Here is an 18,418-nt window from a genome sequence, read left to right on the forward strand (position 1 = left end):
AGAGATGAAATTAAAAAATAAATATTCAAAACAAAATATATATAGCAATAAGAGTTTGAAGATCAAATTTGATATAATCAGCAACTAATATGATATTTCTAAATTTTTCACAACTTTCAAAAAGTGTTTTTCGCCTAAATTTTTCAGGAAAATACTTTGCTGGAAACCAAACCAAATTTTTCTTTGATTGAAAAATATTTTCCGTTAACCAACTTTTCTAATCACAAAAAAATATAGAAAAATTTGAAAAATAATTTGTTAAAAAATAAATTTCAAAAAACATTTGATTACAGATATTGGGGATCGATATTGTCATCAATCAAACCATAAAGACAAGAAAAATGACTGGTAGTTGAAGTTTAGGGTAGAAGCCATCTGCCTTCCCTTGCAATTGCATACGTAAGCCAATACATATGAAAATTGTCGTATTTAAAAAAGATTGAATTGAATTGAATTTATTTTTTATATTTTTTATATTATTTTTATTTTATTTCTTTAAATATCTCTAAAAAATAATAAATAGATGTTTTGAGAAGGTTAGTTTTAAATTTAAATTTTTTATTTTAGAATTTAAATCAAAAGAGTTGGCATCTGTTTATTTTTTTTATCATTTTTAAAAATTAAATTCTATTTAGAATTTAATTATTGATACTTAAAATTATTCAAAACATGAAATTTTATTAAAATTTTTAAATTAAATTAAATTTAAAAGTTTTCAAACATCTTTATAACGAAAATTGTACTCCTTTCTCTCACGTAAGTGAAATTCATAAAAAACAAATATCTAGGAAATACAACATTATGATCATCACATCAGCAGTGTTCTTTCGGACCACACAATTCGGACGCAAAAGGCATACATATATGCAGGCAGGAGTACTCCTACACGAGAACGAAAAGCACAAAGACTGGTTTTGTTAATTAGAGAAATGGAGAAGCAAGAAAGAATCTGTCATGTAGTGGTCATACCTTATCCTGTTCAAGGTCACATTAACCCCATGATCCAGTTCTCCAAGCGCCTAGCCTCCAAAGGACTCCAAGTAACACTGGTCATCTTCTCAAGCCAGACGCTCTCGACGCCTGCATCGCTTGGCTCAGTCAAAGTGGTGACCATTTCTGATGGTTATGATGCAGGCAGAAGTTCCATAGCTGACCTTCTAAAGCAATTCCAAGATACAGTGACACAAAAACTGCCACAACTCGTTGTAGAACTAGGTATCTCTTCTGGGCATCCAGTAAGTTGCCTAGTGTATGACTCATTCATGCCTTGGGTTCTAGAGATAGCTAGACAGCTTGGCCTCATTGGGGCTTCCTTCTTCACACAGTCATGTGCTGTTAACTCTGTCTACTACCAAATCCATGAGGGGCAGCTAAAGATTCCACTAGAGAAGTTTCCTGTATCAGTTCAAGGGCTGCCACCTCTAGACGTTGATGAACTGCCATCATTCGTGCACGACATGGAATCAGAATACTCATCTATACTTACCCTAGTAGTCAATCAGTTTTCGAATTTCAGGGGAGCTGATTGGATCTTTGTGAACAGTTTCAACACCCTGGAGGAGGAGGTACCCCTGAAGAAGTTACATAAAGAAAAGTAGCAGTACCTCGAGTTCCCATGAATTCTTTTTTATCTGCTCGTACTAATAGATATTACCATATTTGCAAAGTATGCTGCCTTCAATTCTATGGCACTCAAGATTTTGCTTATTTGTATCAGGTGGTAAACTGCCTGGCAAGCCAGAGGTCAATCAAGCCAATAGGACCCATGATTCCATCAGTTTACTTGGACAGGCAGCTAGAGGATGACACTGAGTATGGCCTCAGCCTCTTCAAACCTGCTGTCGACGGTTGCATGGAATGGCTAGATTCGAAGGAAACTGGCTCTGTGGTTTACGTGTCATTTGGAAGCTTGGCTGCTCTGGGAAAAGAGCAAATGGCAGAAATAGCTTGGGGCCTAAGGAGGAGCGACTGCTACTTCTTGTGGGTAGTCAGAGAATCGGAAGAGAAAAAACTTCCATGCAACTTTGTGGAGGGGTCCTCAGAGAAGGGTCTGATTGTGACCTGGAGCCCTCAGCTAGAGGTTCTGTCTCACAAGTCTGTTGGTTGCTTCATGACTCATTGCGGGTGGAACTCGACGCTTGAAGCGTTGAGCTTAGGAGTGCCGATGGTGGCAATGCCACAGTGGACTGATCAACCAACAAATGCGAAGTACATAGAAGATGTTTGGCGTGTAGGAGTTAGAGTGAAGGCAAATGAAAAGGGGATTGTCACCAAGGAAGAGTTAGAAAAGTGTACGAGGGAAGTCATGGAAGGTGAAAGAGGGAGTGAGATGAGAAGGAATTCTGAGAAATGGAAGAAACTAGCCAAAACAGCCATGGGTGAAGGTGGAAGCTCTGATAAGAATATTACGGAATTTGCAGCAAAGATTGCTAGCAAGTTCAATGAAACCACAGATTCAAAAGCGTGAAAGCTATGCATGGCCTTAAAACTTGGAAAAATGCTTCTTCTCCATCAATTTATTTTACAAGATTCGATGATAGTTGTCATATGAAGTATGAACTATAAAATACAAGATCCAAATCATGTTTTCATGATGAAAGAAATAATATCATGTTACTCCATTTCAATCTCTTTTCTTCTTCTTATTTTTTAGAAAAAAATCAATTATAAACAAAAATAAACGGTTAAGATTCACACTTTGATATATTACACATAAGATTTTTATTAACATGTGTGAGAATATTGTTCTGTCAATTATTCATTATGATTTAGAAAGACAAGTCACAAGCCAACACACATTTCCAAACAAGCATTAAAGATTGAACAATGATGGAAAAAATAAGTCAAAAAAATCAAAAACCAAGTTCCCATGGGCAAAATTCGACCACAATTTTGTGGTGAGGAGGAATTGGATGGAAATTCAACAACGTTCAAATTTCAAGGGTGCCGAACCCATACATTTTTTGCTTCACCTATTTTTGAGTCAAAACAATAGTTTGACGAGTGGTTATGAGTTAGACGAGTTATTAGATATATTATTCATGGGTTTGGTATCATACCGAGTTCAAGTAAGTAGGAGTCCCATGAGGTATTAGATGTAGTGCCTGTTCGAGAATATATTTACAGTTAATTTTTAAAGTATTTTTTACGATGAAATATATTAAAATAATATTTTTTTATTTTTTAAAAATTATTTTTAAGATAAACGCACTAAAACGTTTTAAAATATATAAAAAATTAATAATTTTTACATGATTTATACCGTATTTTTAAACAATGTCTTAGTTTTCTTAAACTTGGCTAAACGCCAAGCCTTTATTAATCATGGATCCAGGGAACTGTCAGATTTATTATTCGTAAACTTGATTGCACATTTAAACATGGATATGGCGACCTTCTCAAACTGGGCTTGGCTTCAAATTTCATTCGAACGGCTGAGAAGCTGAAACATGAAAAACAACATTTTGTTGTTGAGTAGCATCCTGTCGATCAATTTTCCCGCAAGATTATTAGGCGTAAGAGGCATCATCATCGTGGCAGAGTAGATACGTGCACCCATAATATAAGCTTGATGAATTTTGTCTTCAATCATGTATTTACTGTCTTGGGAAATTTTCATATCTTTGAAGATTTTGATATCTTAGCAAATATATTTGTTAGCAACAACAAATTGCTAACGTAAGCAAAAAAAAAAGAAAATTTAACATGTAAAATATAAATTTTACATCGAATCAATGTGAAAATATAATTATTTGTGAGCATGGATTTATTGATTATCAATGTGAAAATATAAATCTCGCTAACGTAAAAAAAAAGAATTAATATGCAAAATATAAGTTAGTCAACAAAAACAATCCAATAAATGATTGACACACGTCAATTCAAAATTTAAAAATAAAAAATAATCTTAAATAAAAAAAAGGATGAAAATCAATTTTTTTAATGAAATAAAAAAAAAAATATTGTTATCCATAAATATAATTACCCTTGCGTGAGCACATGCCCTTTATGGGGTATCAGATTCAGGAATACAGGGCTTGAAAGCATTGTATGAACAGTTTTTGTTCGCCATTATCCAAGGATGGGCCTTTTTCTGTTATTTCTTTGAAAATACAGTTTAATTTTTTAACTTTATTTTATTTATTTAAATATACACACCTTGGAAAATGACCCTCGCCCATTTTTAAAACAACCCAGAATCCAAGAATTAATCAAAATCACCAAAAGATCATTCACTCTCTTGTATGGGTCATAGTTATAGAACCGAATTCTCTTGGTGAGTTGACTTAGGATTTAATATCTAGACTTATCCGAGCCAAAGAAAAAACTAAGAGAGAAATCGATTCGATCTAATCTGATTAAAAACTCAAGTTGATCTGTGACCCGATCAATCTTGATAAAACCTAACAAAAAATATGTTAGAGTTTTTTTTATATATAAAAAAAAACATTGTCACATAGATCCTTTAAAAAAATATTAGTAAACCCTCCTAATTTAATGAACCAAGCCTTATTTCAAATCGATTTCCGGATCAAATTTTTAAAACTATGGCATGGATGATCAACCTCGTAATTATGGTTTATTTGTTTCTACGTTTTAAAAGCGTTTTTAAAAATTTTAAATTTTTTTCTTTGTTTCAAATTAATATTTTTGTTTTTTCCGGATCATTTTGATCTACTGTTGTCAAAAATAATTTTTAAAAATAAAAATATATATTATTTTAATGTATTTCTGAGCAAAATACACTTTAAAAAATAATCATTATCATCCTTTTAAACACCTTTTAAAAAAGATGAAGAAAAATAATTTTGCTTTTTAGTAAGAGAAATTTTTGTGAACATGAACCGTCCTTTTCTTATCAGAGACTCCTGGAAACTGTTAACATTAGAGCTCCTTTCTTCACCTTCTGAGGGATAGTTGATGACTCTACGGAGGAAGGTCTTTCGTCTCTCTGATACAGAGTTTGAATGGCATTGGCTATTGATGAATTTCTCGCATGAAAGAACTTTTGGGCATTGGCTGTTAGATTCTGGTGGGTGTTTTGGATTAGATCTGAAGTCACATTCTCTGAATTATATTCATTGAGGGCATGATATGGCCCTAGGTCCCTGGCATGAGCTTAGTGATATGCTTAGTTAGCCTTAATAAATTTTAAACTAACAAGGGCACAATGTAATAACATCCAAGTTCTTGAACCGATTTAGTTTAAAATTTTTGTTGGCTCTGCCTTAACGTTAAGGCTGAAAGAGAAATCTGGTTACTGAATATAGAAATCTGGTGTTGTATCAATTTTGGAGTGCTTTGATGCGAAGGTCCGTGCCTAACTCCTCTTCTCTTCCAGAAATAGAATTCATATGTGTGAGCTATCCATCATCTTTTATCTGTATTGAGTCCCTTGTTGCTTATTGAACGTACATTTGGGTAAATGGTAATCATACGAGTTTAATGATATAATTAATTTAAGAAAGAAGAAGTATAGCACAGAAGAAGTCTGTGGTCAGTGATTATTCAGTACTGTTGTTGCCTAATTTTTATCCATCTTTTTAATAAAATTTTCAAAAAAATCTAAAAATAGCGAAAAACAACAAAAATCCAAAAAATACGTTTTTTAATATATTTGCATTGTTTTTATCATTTTCAGCATCGTCTCAAAAAAATTTAAATTTTTAAAGATCTTTGGAACGCGTTATTTTTAAAATCACCGATTTTTCTCATTCGAGTCGATGTTGATAAGAAAAATCTAAACAGAAACGGCTATGACCCGCAGATCCAGATCCACTTCCAACCGAACCCGCCGACTGAACAACCACACCCATCTCCTCAACAGCAACGGCCGTGACCCGCCACCGCTAGATATGCCACCGGAAGGAGAGGGAAAGAACAACAAACCAGGAAAGACTCGAAAGAAGCAGATCATGAGAAGGAGAAGAAAAATAACGGATCCATGAAAAAGGAGAAAGAAATTAAAATCAACTGGCTTGTGTGTTTTTCTCCTTTTGTAGGTGACAGTGATCCTCACCGCCGGTGAGGAAAGGAAGAGGAGAAGAAGCCAATCTCGATTGCCCTGTTTCCCGGTTCTCGCATGGGCGAGTGAATCCACGCGCCGCCAGTGGCAATGTCGCGTGGAGAAGACGCGCCGCCACTGTTCTTGCAGTTCTAGAAGGCCTTCCCTGCAATTCCTGGAGTTTTGGGGTTTATTTTGTAAATTTAAAATTGTTTAATGTACATTTTGTTTAGTTTTGAATTTTTATAATCTGTAGTGTGCAAATGTGGATGTAGAAAAGGAAAATAAAAAAATATATAGTGAAAGTGAATGTGTTGTTTGTATTTTTTTATGATAAACTTGCAAAGAATAAAGAAGAATTTAATGTTTTGACTTGCTCACGGTAAAAGATTATGAACTTACACGTAAGTTGTATTTCTAATATCCGATGAAAAGATAAAAATTTTAAAACTTCTTTATCATATCAAATCACGAAGCAGTTTACCTCAGGTAGGGTGCGCTAGGGGTGCTAATACCTTTCCTAGCCACAACCAGTCCCTTACCCTTGAATCTCTGACGATGACCAGTACATTTGGGTTTCCTAGTAACCTTCAATGAAATACTAGGTGGCGACTCCCAAATCATCAATCAAACAAATGAAAATCGCCAACAGACGCCGCGCGGGTCACGTGCGACAAGTACCCTTCTATTAAAAATAACTTTGGCATTTATAGCCATACACTTCATAACAGAACTAACAAACAAACAAATAAGAAAGAGTTCCAGCACTCTTCACATCTAACAATTAACCAACTGATCCACGTTTTGCAGTTCCCTAAAGTAGTGCAGTCACTACTTGTTCCTGTAGCATGATCTCCTGACCACGTTCTTGTGATAGTGGATGTATCATTCCCGCCCACTTAAGAATCCTTGTCCACAAGGATAGAAGAAGGATAAGTCCTAGTGAAACGCCATTCATTCTCCACTGGTTCGAGTTGGCCATTCATAGTGTCCTCACTGTATATGTTAGGAGAATCCCAAATCATAAATAATTGAGGATGTTGGCAACGATGTCCTGGAATAAACTTTTCATCACAGTAGTAGCATAAACCCGTCTCTCTTCGCTCTCGTGCCTCTTGATTAGTAATTCTGCAAAAAGATGCTGGCGGTGCACTGGGACTGGTATTTATCCTTAGACCATGTGGTGGCCCTAACACTCCAGCCGTGGGGTTGGGTGATGTCTTTGCTATCACTGAGGTTGGTACTAGGTTTGGTACAGACTGTATTGGGAGAGGGCCTCTCTTCTTCAACTGATTTTTTTCCTCAATCAATCTTGCCACTCTAATGGTATTTGCCAAGGTATGGGGTTGCTTAATTTTAACATCCAAACGAATCTCATCCCGAAGTCCTGCAATAAAACAACCAATCAAAAAATTTCCCGGCAAGCCATCAACTTGATGTGAGAGTCTCTCAAAAGTCTCTTGATAAGCTGCCACCAACGTGTTTTGTTTAAGACGAGTCAAGGCTTCAGACAGGTCCTCATTGTCGGTTGGACCGAATCACTGTTGTATAGCTTTCATAAACTCATCCTATGTTAATGGTCCGCGAAACTTGGTCAACCACCTATGCCACTATAAGGCAATGCCCTCTAAATGGAAAGAGGCCAGCTGAACCTGTTGGTTTGGCACAAAATTTTGAAATTCAAAATATTATTCTACCTTGTAAATCCATCCAGTTGGATCACCTCCATTAAATTTAGGAAATGATAACTTGAGATTGTGGTGTTGATGGTTATTAATGGGGTTAGGGTGGGTGGTCTGGTGGTGTGAAGACTCTTCATTAGCAAAGGTGTAATGTTAGGAGAACTAGTGTTTAGTTTACGGGTAGTATGAAGAGCTTGAAGTTCTGTCAATACCACTTATAAGGTAGCATTAATTTGATCAAAGCTCGACTCGTGTCTAACTAGGATTTCATTGACTTCATTGCGAAATTATGTGTTTCATTTGCCGCGAGTATCCATAGTCTAAACTAAGAATAACCGGGGGGAACAAGGACCTATGGGTTATGGGGAATCAGGCTCTGATACCACTGATATAATTAATTTAAAAAAGAAGAAGCATAGCAGAGAAGAAGTCTGTGGTTGGGGATTATTCAGTACCCTTCTATTAAAAATAACTTTGGCATTTATAGCCATACACTTCATAACAGAATTAACAAACAAATAGGAAGGAGTTACAACACTCTCCACGTCTAACAATTAACTAACTGATTCACGTTTTACAGTTCCCTAAAATATTGCAGTCACTATTTTTCCTATAGCATGATCTCCTGGCCACGTTATTGTGATAGAGGATATCATTTAAGTGCTTCTGGCACCATGACAGTGTTTGAAATATGGATCATCTGCTATTCTTTCCATTGAAATACACTAGTGTACAGGTGAAACACAAAAGGAGGCATGAGCTAACAAAATTTCAGCAGTGTTGAAGATATTATTAAATCTATTGAAGATAATACTGATACTGAAGATAAACATGATCAGGGATTATTATCATGATCAGGGATCACTGATACTGAAGATAATCGTGATCTCTGATCATATCTGCACAAGAGATTATCACTGATACTGAAGATAATCATGATCAGTGATTACTGATACTGAAGATAATATCATATCTACTGAAGATAATACTGATATTGAAGATAATCATGATCAGGGATTGCTATCATAATCAGGGATCCCTGATACTGAAGAGATCATGATCAGGGATCACTGATACTGAAGATAATCATGATCTCTGATCATATCTGCACAAGAGATTACTGATACTGAAGATCATCGTAATCATATCTGCAACAGATATTCTAGGAATTAAGTGTATATCTTATCATTAATTGCATTCTTAATGATAGGATTTTTGAATCAGGGATTGTAATATATATAAGACCATGATGTAACAGTATATCAATTAATAAAGCAAATATATTTCTGTAATTCTTCTTCCGCACATCTTTCTCTCTTTATTCTTTTATCTTTCATGGTATCAGAGCCATTGACTCACGTCACACAAATGGCTTCCTTTTCACTAAACAGCTCAGATGTTGCTACTAATGGCAATCCCCCACCTGTTTCTCCTCCAGCTATAAATGTTACAAAACTCTCAAAAGACAACTATCATATCTGGAAAGCTCAATTAATTCCTTTCTTCCGTGGGCAAGGTCTCTTTGGATGCCTTGATGGAACCCTTCCCGTCCCACCCAAAGAAGTTTCCATAGCTGAAACCTCCTCTGCCATCTCCAACCCTCTCTATGAACATTGGTAGCGACAAGATGCCATCATAGTTGCTATTCTCTTCTCTATAATTTCAGAAAACGTTCTTATTCAAGTGGTCTCTCATACCACCTCTGCTGCAATCTGATGTGCTCTAGCCAAATCCTTCTCCTCTCAATCACGTGCTCGGGTTATTCAACTCCGCACTGAACTCGTCAACACTCGTAAAGGTGCACAATCAGCTCATGATTTTTTTATGTAGGTCAAACGCATGACAGATGAACTTGTTGTTGCCGGCCATGCTCTTCACTGTGATGAAATCATCTCCTATCTCTTATCGGGTCTTGGCCATGATTATGACTCCTTTGTTATTACCATCACAACCCGCACAGATCCTGTCACCTTAAAGGAAGTATATGCTCTCTTACTCACCACAGAGTCACGTCTGCAGCACCACAATTCACCCATTGTCCAGCCCACTGTTCATGTTGCTACTCGTCAGTCCTCTTCTTCTTCCTATAGAGGGCGAAATTCATATAGAGGTAGAGGCTGGAATTACAAAGAAGTCTTTTTCTATAATGGTTCCAATGGCAGGAACACATTTCATAGAGATACTATGATATGTCAGGTCTGTGATAAACCTGGCCATTCTGCAAAAAAATGCTATCATCGGTTTGACGTTACCTATCGTGACAATGCTGCAAAATCCAGCAATCTGCAAGGTCTGATGGCTATAACAAGTTCTGTTTCTGCAACTGATTGGCATCCTGATACAGGTGCTACACATCATCTCACCAATAATATGGCCAACTTAAATCTACGGAGTGAAGACTATACTGGTTCAGATCAAATCCTTGTTGGCAATGGTGTAGGTTTGCAAATTTCTCAAATTGGTTCCTCTATTTTAACTCCCTCAAAAACACCGTTTGTGCTCAAACAATTACTTCTTGTCCCTGAAATTCAAAAAAATCTAATTTATGTTCAACAATTTTGCAGTGATAATCTTGTGTTTTTTTAATTTCATGATCGTTTTTTTTCTCATTAAGGACTACTCGAGGAAAATCCTTCATTGCGGCACCTTTAAAGATGGTCTGTATTCATTCTCCAGCCTGTCAGACACACTCCCTCCTCATGCACTCACTGTTGTACGAGCTTCTTACCAAATATGGCACAACAAGCTTGGTCATGCATCCTTTCCAGTTCTTCAAAAATCTATTTCAGCATTTACATTACCTGTTGCAAATAAAAGGCTTCCAGTTTGTTCCGATTGTCTACTAGCTAGAAGCAGTCAATTGTCTTTCAAAACCAGCAATCACAAATCTATTAATCCTTTAGACATAGTGCATACTGATGTTTGGGGACCAGCACCCATCTTGTCAACCAGTGGTGCTCGATACTATTTATGTTTTTTAGACAATTGCACTAAATTCATATGGTTGTTTCCTCTTAAACTCAAATTTGATGTTAAGAAAGTCTTTCTGCTCTTTAAAACTTCAGTTGAACGACAATTTAATCGTACCATAAAAAAATTCAATCTGATTGGGGAGGCGAATATCGCCGCATGTCTACACTTTTAACTCAAATTAGCATTCATCATCGTAGAGCATGCCCATACACTCATTAGCAAATGGGTGCAGTTGAACGTCGTCATAAACAAATTGTTAAGGTCGGTCTTTCCTCACTCTCACATTCTAAAATTCCACAACAATTTTGGGAAGATGTTTTTCTCACGGCCACTTATATTATCAATCGTCTCCCTACTCCTATTCTTAATAAAAAAATCTCCATACAAAATTGTTTATCGTCATACTCCTGACTATCATTTCCTTAAAGTTTTTGGTCGTGCATGCTGGCCTTATCTTCAACCATATAAAAAACACAAAATCGATTTCAGATCTAAAAACTGTATTTTTATTGGTTATAGCTTGGACCATCATGTATATAAATACCTTGATCTTGCAACAGGTAAAGTTTATGTATCTCGTCATGTCGTTTTTTATGAAAACCATTTTCCATATAAAAGTCCTGATCACCAATCTTCTATCTGTCTAGACACACCCTCCATCGTAGTTCCATTTTCAAATACTATTTCTTCCTTGTCACTAACACTTGTAGGTACATGTGCAACTTCACCATCGCCACACATTGACTCTCCTCTGCCATCATCATCTCCAACTCCAGAGTCGGCACCTCAATCCCCAGCAGACATTACCCCTGCCTCCCCTCCCATACCAGTTCCACATCCCACAGACACAATCCCAACCATTTCAAATAATCACCCGATGGTTACAAGATCAAAAAATCACATTTCCAAACAAAAAAAAAACCCCTGATGGACACAGCTTATATCCCCTACCCCGAGCACTGCAGGTTTCTGCCTCTCCCTCCTGCAAGGAACCAACCTCATTTACTGAAGCCGCCAAATCTTATCATTGGCGATCTATAATGAATTCTGAATTTGATGCCTTGCTCCGCAATCAAACCTAGTAACTGGTCCCTCCATCACGCCATCTTAATGTCATTGGCTATCGTTGGATTTTCAAGACTAAAGGAAAGCTGATGGCTCCATTGAAAGATATAAGGCCCGACTGGTAGCTAAAGGTTATCATTAGCAGCTAGGGGTGGATTTTCATGAAACTTACAGTCCAGTTGTAAAACTTGCAACTATCCAGCTTGTTTTATCCATTACAGTCTGCAACAATTGGACAGTTTGTCAACTGGATGTCCAAAATGCATTTCTTCACAACAATCTGTTAGAAGTGGTTTATACCAGGCTTCAAACATCCTCAGTTTCTTGATCATCTCTGTAAGCTCAAACTCTCTTTATATGGCCTTAAACAAGCGCCTCGCCAGTGGTTTTCATGCCTTGCTGCTGTGTTGATACAGTTTGGTTTTGTTGCCAGCAAGGCAGACTTGCCACTCTTTATGCACACCGACACCTCTAGCATCATCTTCATCCTCATTTATGTTGATGACATTATCATCACTGGTTCTAATGATGTCATTGTCACAGATATCATTCAGCGGCTGTATAAGGAATTTGTTATCACTAACCTTGGTCCTCTCAGTTTTTTCTTAGGCATTGAAGCCATACGTGATGCTACAGGTCTCTATCTCACTCAACGCAGATACATTGCCGATCTTCTTACAAAATCCAAAATGGATGGTGCTAAGCCGTGTTTCACTCCAATGTCCACCACTGTGGCATTGACAGCAACTGATACCGAAGCATTTGATGATCCTACCCTGTACAGAAGCATTGTTGGTGGCCTTCATTATCTCTCATTCACTTGGCCTGATATTGCTTTCGCCGTTCATCGTGTTAGCAAATTCATGCATCAACCGAAACAGTCCCACTGGATGTGTAAAGAGAATCCCGCGCTATCTCAAACACTCCATCTCCTACTGTTTACTATTGTCTTGCAGCAGCTCCTTCACATTTCAGGCGTTCTCTGATGCAGATTGGCAGGGGACACAGATGATCGTCGCTTTGTTGGTGCCTACTGTGTGTTTCTTGGCTCAAATTTAATTTCCTGGCGTAGCAAACAATAGGCTAAAGTTGCTCGTAGCAATATCGAGGCTGAATACAAGGCTCTCGCAGACACTGCAGCTGAACTCCAATGGTTACAATTTTTAGCTGCAAAACTTGGTTTGCACCTATCTCAAAGTCCCACTCTTTGGTGTGATAATATTGGTGCCACGTATCTATCCTCCAATCCAGTGTTTCATGCACGCACAGAGCACATCAAGATTGATTTTCACTTTGTCAGAGATCTTGTTTCTCAAAAGAAATTGACTGTCAATTTTCTGTCTAGTCGTGATTAGCTAGCCGATCTCCTACAAAACCACTCTTTGCTGCTCAGTTCAATATTCTGTGCTCCAATCTCAACGTTTGTAACCTCCCGTTCAAATTGCAGGGGCATGTTGAAGATATTATCAAATCTACTGAAGATAATACTGATACTGAAGATAAACATGATCAGGGATTACTATCAGGATCAGGGATCACTGATACTGAAGATAATTGCGATCTCTTATCATATCTGCACAAGAGATTATCACTGATACTGAAGATAATCATGATCAGTGATTACTGCTACTGAAGATAATATCATATCTACTGAAGACAATACTGATACTGAAGATAATCATGATCAAGGATTGCTATCATAATCAGGGATCCCTGATACTGAAGAGATCATGATCAGGGATCACTGATACTGAAGATAATCATGATCTCTGATCATATCTGCACAAGAGATTACTGATACTGAAAATCATCGTAATCATATCTGCAACAGAAATTCTAGGAATTAAGTGTATATCTTATCATTAATTGCATTCTTAATGATAGGATTTTTGAATCAGGGATTGTAATATATATAAGACCATGATGTAACAGTATATCAATTAATAAAGCAAATATATTTCTGTAATACTTCTTCCGCACATCTTTCTCTCTTTATTCTTTTATCTTTCAAGCAGTAAATAGAAAACCCTCCTTAACATGCAGCATAATAAATAATAACCGAGAGTTCTGTGATGTTGCAGGCTTTTCAGCAGTTCACTGGTATCAACACAGTCATGTACTATAGCCCCAACCATTGTGCAGATGGCTGGTTTTAGTTCCAACCAGCTAGCACTTCTCCTGTCCCTTGTTATTGCTGCCATGAATGCCGCTGGAACAGTTCTTGGCATTTACCTTATTGATCATTTCGGGAGGAAAAGGTTGGCCATCTCAAGCTTAGCTGGTGTAATTGCATCACTTTTCATTCTTGCTGGAGCATTTTTTGGCAAGTCATCTGGTTCTTCAAATGAACTCTATGGGTGGATTGCAGTTTTGGGGTTAGCCCTGTGTATTGCTTGCTTCTCACCAGGAATGGGACCTGTTCCATGGACTGTGAACTCGGAGATATATCCCGAACAATATCGAGGAATATGCGGGGGCATGTCAGCTACTGTTAACTGGATCTCCAATCTGATAGTAGCCCAAACTTTCCTTTCAATTGCCGAAGCAGTAGGAACAGGTTCGACTTTCTTGATGCTTGCGGGCACAGCAGTGCTCGCAGTTGTGTTTGTGATTATGTATGTCCCAGAGACCATGGGGCTGGCATTTGTTGAAGTTGAGCAGATAGGGAAGGAGAGGGCATGGGGCAGTAGTTACAACACAGAAAGCCTTCTTGATCAAGGAAACGACAAATGAGTCTTAGTAGGTGCCGTGCGCACTTGCTGAGCTTGATAATATCAGCGCCAAATTGTAGGTTTATAAAACAGTCTGTATGAAGATGCTTTGAATTCAACCCCACTGCATGAGCAGAAGCCCACTTTATGTAAAATTATTTAAAAAATATTTTGAAAAAAATATTTTAAAAAGTAATTATTGAAAAGTAATCGTTACCTTCCCGCCACTCTAAGCCTGGAGTAACAGGTTTCAGTGAAACCATGGAAATGATGAAATTGACAGCACTGTGTTTTTGACTTGCATTAAACCTTACACATTACATGTTATTTGATTTCAGATATTGGATGAATATTGTCATCAATCAAACCATAAAAACATGACTGGTAGTTGAAGTTCAGTGTAGAAGCCATCTACCTTCCATCTATCTTCCCTTTCAATGGCATACGTAAGCCAATACGTATAAAAATTGTTGTATTTAAAAAAAGATTGAATTTATTTTATTTTATTTTTTATTTTATTTTTATTTTATTTATTTTATTTTTTTTAAATGTCTCTAAAAAAAATAAATAGGTGTTTTGAGAAGGTTAATTTTAAATTTAAATTTTTTATTTTAGAATCGTAAATCAAAAGAGTTGGCATCTATTTATTTTTTTTACTATTTTTAAAATTTTAATTTTATTTAAAATTTAATTATTGATACTTAAAATGGTTCAAAACATGAAATTTTATTAAAAATTTTAAATTTAATTTAATTTAAAGGATTTCACACATCTTTATAACGAAAATTGTACTCCTTTCTCTCACGTAAGTGAAATTCATAAAAAAAAAAAAATCTAGGAAATACAACATTATGATCATCACATCAGCAGTGGTTCTTTCGGACCACACAATTTGGACGCAAAAGGCATACATAAATGCAGGCAGGAGCACTCCTACACGAGAATGAAAAGCACAAAGACTGGTTTTGTTAATTAGAGAAATGGAGAAGCAAGAAAGAATCTGTCATGTAGCGGTCATACCTTATCCTGCTCAAGGTCACATTAACCCCATGATCCAGTTCTCCAAGCAACTAGCCTCCAAAGGACTCCAAGTAACACTGGTCATCTTCTCAAGCCAGACGCTCTCGACGCCTGCCTCGCTTGGCTCAGTCAAAGTGGTGACCGTTTCTGATAGTTCTGATACAGGCAGCAGTTCCATAGGTGACCTTCTAAAACAATTCCAAGCTACAGTGGCACCAAAACTGCCACAACTCGTTGTAGAACTAGGTATCTCTTCTGGGCATCCAGTAAGTTGCCTAGTGTATGACTCATTCATGCCTTGGGTTCTAGAGATAGCTAGACAGCTTGGCCTCATTGGGGCTTCCTTCTTCACACAGTCATGTGCTGTTAGCTCTGTCTACTACCAAATCCATGAGGGGCAGCTAAAGATTCCACTAGAGAAGTTTCCTGTATCAGTTCCAGGGCTGCCACCTCTAGACGTTGATGAACTGCCATCATTCGTGCACGACATGGAATCAGAATACTCATCTATACTTACCGTAGTAGTCAATCAGTTTTTGAATTTCAGGGGAGCTGATTGGGTCTTTGTGAACAGTTTCAACACCCTGGAGGAGGAGGTACCCTTGAAGAAGTTACATAAAGAAAAGTAGCAGTACTTCGAATTCTTAATTGAATTCTTTTTTCTCTGCTCATACTAATAGATATTACCATATTTGCAAAGTATGCTGCCTTCAATTCTATGGCACTCAAGATTTTGCTTATTTGTATCAGGTGGTAAACTGCCTGGCAAGCCAGAGGTCAATCAAGCCAATAGGACCCATGATTCCATCAGTTTACTTGGACAGGCAGCTAGAGGATGACACGGAGTATGGCCTCAGCCTCTTCAAACCTGCTCTCGACGGTTGCATGCAATGGCTAGAGTCAAAGGAAACTGGCTCCGTGGTTTACGTGTCATTTGGAAGCATGGCTGCTCTGGGAGAAGAGCAAATGGCAGAAATAGCTTGGGGCCTAAGGAGGAGCGACTGCTACTTCTTGTGGGTAGTCAGAGAATCGGAAGAGAAAAAACTTCCATGCAACTTTGTGGAGGGGTCCTCAGAGAAGGGTCTGATTGTGACCTGGAGCCCTCAGCTAGAGGTTCTGTCTCACAAGTCTGTTGGTTGCTTCGTGACTCATTGCGGGTGGAACTCGACGCTTGAAGCGTTGAGCTTAGGAGTGCCGATGGTGGCAATGCCACAGTGGACTGATCAACCAACAAATGCGAAGTACATAGAAGATGTTTGGCGTGTAGGAGTTAGAGTGAAGGCAAATGAAAAGGGGATTGTCAGCAAGGAAGAGTTAGAAAAGTGTACAAGGGAAGTCATGGAAGGTGAAAGAGGGAGTGAGATGAGAAGGAATTCTGAGAAATGGAAGAAACTAGCCAAAACAGCCATGGGTGAAGGTGGAAGCTCTGATAAGAATATTACGGAATTTGCAGCAAAAATTGCTAGCAAGTTCAATGAAACCACAGATTCAAAAGCGTGAAAGCTATGCATGGCTTTAAAACTTGGAAAAATGCTTCTTCTCCATCAATTTATTTTACAAGATTCGATGATAGTTGTCATATGAAGTATGAACTATAAAATACAAGATCCAAATCATGTTTTCATGATGAAAGAAATAATATCATGTTACTCCATTTCAATCTCTTTTCTTCTTCTTATTTTTTAGAAAAAAATCAATTATAAACAAAAATAAACGGTTAAGATTCACACTTTGATATATTACACATAAGATTTTTATTAACATGTGTGAGAATATTGTTCTGTCAATTATTCATTATGATTTAGAAAGACAAGTCACAAGCCAACACACATTTCCAAACAAGCATTAAAGATTGAACAATGATGGAAAAAATAAGTCAAAAAAATCAAAAACCAAGTCCCCATGGGCAAAATTCGACCACAATTTTGTGGTGAGGAGGAATTGGATGGAAATTCAACAACGTTCAAATTTCAAGGGTGCCGAACCCATACATTTTTTGCTTCACCTATTTTTGAGTCAAAACAATAGTTTGAGTAGTGGATATGAGGTAGACGAGTTGTTAGATATATTATTCATGGGTTTGGTATCATACCGAGTCCAAGTAAGTAGGAGTCCGATAAGGTACTAGACTTAGTGCTTGTTTGAAAATATGATTATAGTTGCTTTTCAAAGTGTTTTTCATGCCGAAATGTATTAAATGATATTTTTTTATTTTTAAAAAATTATTTTTAAAATTAACGTATCAAAACATTTTAAAATATACAAATATTAATTATTTTTATAAAAATTTAAAATTTTATACAACATGATTTATACTATTTCTAAACGATGTCTTAGCTTCCTTATACTTCGCTAAACACCAAGCCTTTATTAATCATGGATCCAGGGAACTATCAGATTTATTATTCGTAAACTTGATTGCACATCAAGCACATTTAAACATGGATATGGCGACCTTCTCAAACTGGGCTTGGCTTCAAATTTCATTCGAACGGCTGAGAAGCTGAAACATGAAAAACAACATTTTGTTGTTGAGTAGCATCCTGTCGATCAATTTTCCCGCAAGATTATTAGGCGTAAGAGGCATCATCATCGTGGCAGAGTAGATACGTGCACCCATAATATAAGCTTGATGAATTTTGTCTTCAATCATGTATTTACTGTCTTGGGAAATTTTCATATCTTTGAAGATTTTGATATCTTAGCAAATATATTTGTTAGCAACAACAAATTGCTAACGTAAGCAAAAAAGAAAAGAAAATTTAACATGTAAAATATAAATTTTACATCGAATCAATGTGAAAATATAATTATTTGTGAGCATGGATTTATTGATTATCAATGTGAAAATATAAATCTCGCTAACGTAAAAAAAAAGAATTAATATGTAAAATATAAGTTAGTCAACAAAAACAATCCAATAAATGATTGACACACGTCAATTCAAAATTTAAAAATAAAAA

At 36.8% G+C, this 18,418-nt stretch overlaps 2 protein-coding genes across 11 annotated transcripts in view; both read left to right on the forward strand.

Moving 5' to 3' along the window:
• Positions 1-18,418, forward strand: part of LOC18106938 (inositol transporter 1) — a 30,142-nt gene that overhangs the window by 6,198 nt on the left and 5,526 nt on the right. The window lies entirely within an intron of this gene.
• The window catches only part of LOC18106941 (UDP-glycosyltransferase 74E1), a 34,656-nt gene continuing 17,091 nt past the window's right edge, over positions 854-18,418 (forward strand). For 2 of the 10 annotated variants that reach the window (XM_052448582.1, XM_006372835.3), the window contains exons 1-2: positions 15,416-16,051; positions 16,206-16,549. In XM_052448582.1, the coding sequence (XP_052304542.1) occupies positions 15,416-16,051; positions 16,206-16,549 (980 nt within the window). Of the gene's footprint in view, positions 1,566-1,717; positions 2,385-15,367; positions 16,052-16,205; positions 17,118-18,418 lie in introns of those variants that run through there. The other 8 variants (XM_052448574.1, XM_052448575.1, XM_052448580.1 and 5 more) reach the window with 7 other exon arrangements.

Source organism: Populus trichocarpa, chromosome 17 (assembly GCF_000002775.5).
Source record: "Populus trichocarpa isolate Nisqually-1 chromosome 17, P.trichocarpa_v4.1, whole genome shotgun sequence".
In the NCBI taxonomy this organism is placed as follows: Eukaryota; Viridiplantae; Streptophyta; class Magnoliopsida; order Malpighiales; family Salicaceae; genus Populus; species Populus trichocarpa.